At 46.6% G+C, this 7699-nt stretch overlaps 1 protein-coding gene across 1 annotated transcript; it reads right to left on the reverse strand.

Annotated features, from left to right (window-relative positions):
* Window positions 1-1694: 1694 nt before the first annotated feature.
* Window positions 1695-2902, reverse strand: RNF182 (ring finger protein 182). Its single transcript, XM_047860439.1, has one exon. It carries the CDS (start codon window positions 2746-2748, stop codon window positions 2005-2007), a length of 744 nt encoding a protein of 247 aa, XP_047716395.1. The 5' UTR covers window positions 2749-2902; the 3' UTR covers window positions 1695-2004.
* Between the last annotated feature and the right edge of the window lie 4797 nt (window positions 2903-7699).

A 7699-nucleotide genomic window follows, 5' to 3' on the forward strand; every position in this document is an offset into this window, starting at 1 on the left:
AGCTTTCTAGAAATCTCATATTACTCACCAATTTATTTGATGTTACATTTCAGACAAAATCAACATTAAAAAAAAAAACCTTATAAATATATAAATCCGAACCACAAAACACCTCCTAAACATTAGATTTACTCTAAGTACAAATGGGTTTTTGGAAACTGCATTCACAATGCTATCTAAACTAGATTTTATGAAATTATAAATGTATTGAGCTGTAACTTGGGGCTCCAATTCATTGGGCCACACCCCACGTATGCTTTCCCGTCATACTCCCCTTGGGTGGACATATTCTCAGAGTCAAGAGTTAAACGATTAAAATCAAACTACGACTATTCTAAAAATAAGCGTCAACTCTTCCCGAAAATTCGGAGATTGGACTGGCCCATTGTAACGGTGCCACGCAACGAATGTTTCATCGCCAACAAGTTCAAGTAGTGTTAGTAACGCCCTTTTCTAAGAGTAATAAATATTCTAATGTTAATCATCAGTAATGGGTTTTAGGAACTGAAAAGCGCTTTTTTTTTTTTTTGGCCTAGTTTCTGTGGACATTCTATTCCCTCAAACCTAAAACCTGCTAGACAATATCTTCTCATAAATATATACATTCGACTTCCCCTCCGTCACAGAATCATTAACACGAGTCACACGGCTTACGCTTTTATTTGAAATCAATTACGTAAGAACTTGAACCCGTTCTAAAATGGACTGCCAACAGGACCAGCGATATGTCAAGTTGTTCTCTGCCGTTTCCTTTGTGTTTCCTGGGAGGGTCCTCTCGAGCAGCCCGCCGGCTCTGCTTCTGGCCCATCTCTTTGCCCGGCCTCCTGCAACACAATTTTGCACACAGGCCTAAACCGCTGTGTTTGGGTTACAATTCAGTACAGCACAGCAAAATACGTCCGTCCGCGGCACCTCAGACCGTGAGCTAGAACATCTCCACAATTGTTTCTGGGCTTCCACGGCCACAATTCATTCACCCCAAACCATTATAGGAGTAAGTTCCAGAAGTTCACAGTGGAATTTGAAATACAGTGGGGGGAAAAAAAAAGCCTCATGAGTATCTAACAACTAATTTCAGGGGAACCTCATTCTGGGTAAGGGGTGGGGCTCGTTGAACAAGGTGGCTGACAAGACAAAACTCAACTGAAACGTTTTAGGGAGAGACTCCACGGAAGGTTTCCATGAACACTAACCGGGCTGTGAGAATTTCAGAGAAGACTGAGGCGAGAGGAAAATAAATATGGAGGGAAGGGTGTATCTCAAAGACAAGGGGCCATGTGCTGTCATGAAGGGCCCTGTGATGCAAAGTCCACGGTGGGTTTAATTTCTCTTCAGTGATATGGCAGAACAGGTATTTAATTGAAACCGCACAAGGGCACGAGGCCGATTCGCTCTTGGCAAAGGGGCTTGTGCACAGGGAATGAGCCCCTCGCTGGGGCAGCAGACCACAGACAGTGGCCTTAACTTCGAGACAAAACACCTGAAGATTCCAGGAAACGTCAACAACCAGGTGTGGGAGGGGAGGCGGGGGGGGGGGCGCGCAGGGGGAGTCACACTTTTTAAGCGGCTGTGTCTCAGAACAGCTTTCCTCTCGTGTCTACCCTGCACAACAGATTATCAAGGATTACGAGAGAAATCGTTCATCCCTAGCCATCTACAAAGACCTTACTACAGCCTGACCCCTTGCCCCTGGGGCCTGTCTAGCAGGGCTGGGGGAGATCTTGGCCATTTCTGGGGGAAGACTCCCCGGAAGAGCTCTAGGAAGGCTTAGCTCCTACATTTCTGTGTCTTTGCCAACCCCTAAGTAGAAATGAACGTGTTTATGTCCAGCATACAGGAAAACCGACGGAGTCCAGATTTCGGAAAAAGAGACCACAAACATTTGGCCAACGGCTTCGTTAAGGTCACGGACGCTCCTCGCAGAGAAATACAAAATAAACAAATGATGAGTGACCTAACTTCAAAGGTGGCAACGGGTGTCAAATTTCCTAGTTTGCACATCGGTTAAGAAGAAGGGGCCACACAGTCTAGAAACTCGTGACAAACGCACTGGCAGAAACCATACACCATGAGGATGACGAGGCTCGAAGGGACGAGGCTGACAAAGACGACCCCGAGGGTGACCTTCTTAGACACGAGTAAGTAGATCCCTAGGGGTAAGGAGCTGAAGTAGAGCAAACCCAGCAGCCAAACCAGCACCCGGATGGATGTCTGAAACAGCAGGGATGTACAGTTCCACACGGTCCAGTTGTGGGACACGGTGGTGACAGAGTCGAAACTTGCAGGCCGGTAGAACTCGACCACAGGAGTGGAGCTCAGAGACGGGGAGCTCTCTCTCTGCACCTCCATGATGGTTATGACCAGGCAGTTGGAGGAAGCGTGAGAAGGGCTGACGAGAGACGCCAGCCTCTTGGGGGTCAGCAGCAGCTCAGTAGGGTTTTCTGGCAGGCACTTCTTGCCTTTGCCTCCGCAAGTCAAGTTTACCAGGATGTTGTTGTCATCCGGCAGGCTGCTGACTTCATCATCCGGCAGGCAGGTCTCAAACCTGCAGAAAGGGCAGACGATGACGCCTTGCGGGGAGTCCCCGAAGTCTATGATCTTGTAGAGGCATTTGGCACAGACCCTGTGACAACACTCCAGCACTTTGGGTTTCCTCTGCTTCAGGTTGTACCGATTGTAACAGATCTTACACTCGAGCTCGTCGGAGACCTGAGAGTCTGCCCCATCTTCCGGCGGCTGACTGGCCATCCTGAATGGTGTGGACACGGTCTTTGGCCAGAAGTGTCTCTCCGAAGGATGACTTCGATTAAGGTGTCCCTCTGAATATCACATCATCCGAATCAGGCAGTGGGGCCAAAGGGCAGGAAAAGGAGGGACAGAAATCAGAAATCGTCCAGGCATTTTGAGCTTCTACATTCACTCTGTCTCAAACACATATTTAAAAAGGCCACATGCAGGGTCTGCAAAGGAAAAAAAGAGATTCTAATATAGTGAAGAGTTCACTGAAAAGGGCTTTCTGGAATTTTCGGAGCTCCAGTGGCTGAGAAGCCATAGATTTAAAGGTTAGAGCCCCTTCACCTCCTCACACATTTCTGTGCCAGGACAGGAAAGTGTTGTCTCCATGCTTAGCTTTCTCAGTCCACAGATACAGTAGGAAAGAACGAATCCAGATTCCTACCGGTCTAAGTACATTCTAGAGCATCGTGATTTTGACTAGATACAGATTCTCTCTGAAACTCGTAACATTTCTGGGCCCTTTGAAAACAGAACGGGACGTGTATCAGAAACAGACACATTTGCAATCAAATTCCATTCAGTACAGACTGATCGATTCAGATCATCAATACCGTAAATGCCAGTCTTCTAAATACCCTCAGCAGTGCTTAGGAATACACACAAAAGAAGGAAAGCCTTAAGGATAAGTTCACTCCGGGAAGAATGGGGCAGATGACACGTGACACAAGCATTACAACCAGGCCAAGTCTAACTCTCAAAAAAGAGAAGTAAACACTAGGGCAGCTGGGTGGCTCAGTGGGTACGCATCTGACTCTTGATTTCAGCCCAGGTCATGATCTCACGGTTCTTGAGTTCGAGACCCACGTCGGGCTCCGTGCGGACAGCACGGAGCCTGCTTGGGATTCTCTCTCTCCCTCTCTCTCTGCCCCTCCCCCACTCACACTCCTGCTCTATCGCTAAAAAAATAAGCAAACATTTAAAAGAGAAGTAAACAATACATGCACAGTTGCATCTCTAAGCGAGAAGAATCGTGCATGCATGGCTATGGGGACGAAGTCCTCAAAGTTCCCCTACTCGCCCAGTTTATTTCATGTAAACTCTGTCTCTGCAGTGAACAGAAAGCATAATAGAGTCAACAGTGCCTAACGTCAGCCCTCGGGTGCTGTTACTGGCTCTGGACAGAAGGCTGAGGCTTGATTTCGTGCGCCCAGTCAGTCCTCGATTATTAGCAGTCATAAAGGGGGCTGAAGTCTGGGCCATCTCCACATCACCAGTATTTGGCTTTGACGTGTATGACTGTTTTGGTAAGAGATTGATCTTATGTTTTGCTGGGGAAAATATCGAAATGTACTTGAATTTCTGAGCACGCTTCCAAGCCCAGTGGCGGAAGGCTGCCGCAGCAGCTCTAGAAAGCCCAGCACAACTCTTCGAGGATTAACTTCGCTGTGGGTCATCCTGCTTAACAGAGAAGAGGCAGCAGGTACCTCGACTTGAAATATTTGGAATTATGAACAGCTGGCTTGTGAATATATATTATCTTCCTTTTTATGACTTCAGCTAATTTGTTAATTGATATCATATAATACAAAAAGGCAGTTACGAGACATAATGTTGGGAAAAGGAAGTCACTCCATAAACAGAATCTCTAGTGTCACCCAAGACACGGAGGTAGGGGTTTTTTTTTGTTTTTTTGTTTTTTTTTTAGTTTTTAGTTTTTACATTTATTTATCTTTGAGGGACAGAGAGAGAGACAGAGCACAAGTCGGGGAGGGGCAGAGAGAGACGGAGACCAAGAATCCGAAACAGGCTCCAGGCTCCGAGCTGTCGGCACAGAGCCCAACGTGGGGCTTGAACTCATGAACCATGAGATCATGACCTGAGCCGAAGCTGGGGGCTTAACCCACTGAGCCACCCAGGTGCCCCGGGTTTTTTTTTTTTAATAGAGTTTATTGTATACAAATGCATGTATTTCAAAACTGCCATCATAAGCCAATTTCTGTATATCTACTCTTACGCACAAAAAAAGGATACACAGACACACACATCCTCTCTTCTGTGCCCTTTCTTTCCATGTGCCCTCAATGTTTTCTTCATTCCTGGTCCTGAAGCATGTGCCCATGTGATCGCGAAATGGGACTGTATCTTGCCCACAATTCTACAAAGCTGGCTTCCTAGTCTCCTGTGGGATGGACATCTATCTCCAGGAGGGGAGCCAAGGGCCATGAAGATGTTCTATCCCTGTCACTACACCCAGTCCTCGCCACCTTCACAGAATGGGGCCCGGCACCGGGCAGGTCCGCTTCCTGGACAGCTCCCCCTTGTCAGGAGTCCCCTGTGGCCACGCACAGACCAAAGGCCCATCCCAATGGGCCTTAATGCCTTCCAAAACCCAGGCGGGCTGAAACTAATAATAGGGCTAGAATTCGCAGCAGTGACTGCCTCCATCGCCATCGAAAGGACCGATGTGTGTGAAGGTGTGTGAAAAAGTAAAAGACAAAATGTAAACATATACGCCGAGACATCTGGAAAAGAGCAAGTGAAATATTCAGTGAGGATAAGTTAGCAAAATCAGAGAAAGCTAGACTGTGCACCTAGTAACATCAGCAAGAAGCTTATATGGATGTGAAAATTCAGCATTTGATGAGCAGCTCGTCCCATTAATACTTTCTGTATCACGCTTTGAAACAAAGCTTTCCTTTTGTCACAGAAAACAACTCTATCAGACCTTCAAATGTGGTGACACGGTGTTATGTGATAATGTTCCTCTTTATAAAACTTCACATCCGGGGCTTCTTGATAACATGCAAAGAAAATACCAGATGTTCGAATATCCAATCAAAGAGACATCTACTTCAGTCCTAAGGCCAACCGTAGCAAACCTGCTCTCACCAGCAGAAATACTTTAAGTCCTGCCTCTGAGAGAGGCCCCCCCTGGGCAGGGCTGGCGGACAGCCTTGAGTTGCATCCCTGGAAATGCGGCCAGGACAAGGGTTTCTTCCTGGGATGCCATAAAGCAGCATGGCGATCGTTCCTCTCGGGAAGGCAGGGTACCACCTGCTGGAGTTCTTAAGAGTAAATACTTCATCTGTCTCCTTGTGACTCGAGGGTCTCTCAAAGGACTCGACTAATAACCGAAAATCTGTAACTTCATTGGGCTGCCACGAGTCAGAGTTATTTGGTCCTCCAAAAGCTATGCGTTCACCCCTGACAAGAGCTGCAGGCAATAGTCACGATGCGGAGTGAAGGAAGTCAGACCCAAAAGAGCACATACCGCAGCATTCCATTTTTAGAAAGCTCAAAACACACACACACACACACACACACACACACACACACACACAGAGGCAAAACTAAGCTGTGTGGATGCAAGTTTAGGTGGTAAAGCTAAGACGAAAAGCCAGGAATTGATTAACATCCAAGTCAGGATCTCGGATGCCTTTGAAGGGGTGGAGAAGCGGGGTCGGAGGGCACCGGCTGACAGGCTGATGGTCCTCTGGGTTCTCAGGAGTGCTCAGTTGGTGACATGCCATCGGGCAATACGTTGTTTCTGTACTGGTGTTATCTTTCACGGTATAAAGTAAGAAGTAAGAAGGGGAGAGGGGAGGGGAGGGGAGAGGGGGCGGAGAGGGGTAGGACAGGGAAGGGAGGGGAGGGAAGGGAAAGGAAATACCTAAATATTTTTGGTATTTTTAATAGCCTGGATTTTTCTGTCAGTAGGTATTTTAGATCAACTTATCTTTCCCTCTATGATCTGTAATTCCATTTCTTTTCTTTTTTTTTTTCTGCCACAAAATTGAAATGTCACTTATTTATCACCTAAACATCCAGGCACTACTGTTAAGTCAATATTGAAATGAACGGAATCTTTAAGACACGCCGGTCTGGCGCGTTCCTTGAGGAGAACTACTGCTGAAAGTCTGTCTCAGCAGGCACAGGGGAGAGAGTCTGGCATGCTAAAACCGCCTCAAAAATAAACACACATAATTATGCAAGATGACAGATGTGTTACACCAATGTTATCGTGGTAAACATTTTGCAATATGTACACGTATCACATCACGGTTGCACCTTAAATTTACACAATGGTGTATGTCAACTGCATTTCAGTAAAGCTGGGAAAAGGTTTTCTTTTCCTGGAAAAATACATATTTAAATATATGAAGGTGATATTCCTTATCAACCACTTAATAGCCTTTAATCCTTTTGTAAGTCATCTGGGGTAAGACCATCCACGTAAATAATTACCTACTATGAATCTTGGCGCTATCAGAACAACGTTTAATTGCACTGCCCTAAATGTACGGGACTTATTGTTTGACTCAAACCCACTTCCTCCACTGCTCAATTCTTTTGATCCTAAAGATGCAAATTTTGCTTCTATCTGAGGCAAAGCCTCCAGCAGACATCTGTGGTTTCCGTCTACCTGGGGATCTTCTGGTTTTCTCCTTTACACAGACCTGCACCCCCTTCTGCCACTGCCACCGCTTCTGCGGGGACGTGCTCCCCGCGCACGCAAACCACATGACTTGTGTTTCCACTGTCCACTGCCCGCGCTGCCTCCCTTCTCTCCAGAGGTGTGGCTTTGTGACCCGGAAGGCCAAGGGAGGGCGCACAGACCAGAAAAAGATGTTTCGAGGAACTGTCCTGCCCTCCAGAGGGAGAAAAAGGGAGAAAAAGCCAAAGCCAAAAGCAAAAAGAGAAATACAAGACAGCAGAAGGTGGAGATACAGACAGAGGCAAAAGGCAGACACCTGACGACAGGTGAACCAGACCTGGGTGGAGGCTCCTGTGAGCCAATGAATTCCCTTCTTTGCTTCTGCTGGTGTTTTGATTGGATTTCTGCTACTTACAACTCCAAGAGCCCTGGACACAATTACCATGCTGTATTTGATTTGAGAATGTATTATGTTTTTAGATCTAGGTTCCTCCTTGCTAGGGCAGAAATTATAAATGATTTGTAAAA

Source organism: Prionailurus viverrinus, chromosome B2, assembly GCF_022837055.1.
Source record: "Prionailurus viverrinus isolate Anna chromosome B2, UM_Priviv_1.0, whole genome shotgun sequence".
NCBI classification, from domain to species: domain Eukaryota; kingdom Metazoa; phylum Chordata; class Mammalia; order Carnivora; family Felidae; genus Prionailurus; species Prionailurus viverrinus.

Excerpts from the sequence above, each read along its gene's own strand:
- RNF182 (XM_047860439.1), bottom strand. The coding sequence starts at position 2,748 with ATGGCCAGTCAGCCGCCGGAAGATGGGGCAGACTCTCAGGTCTCCGAC.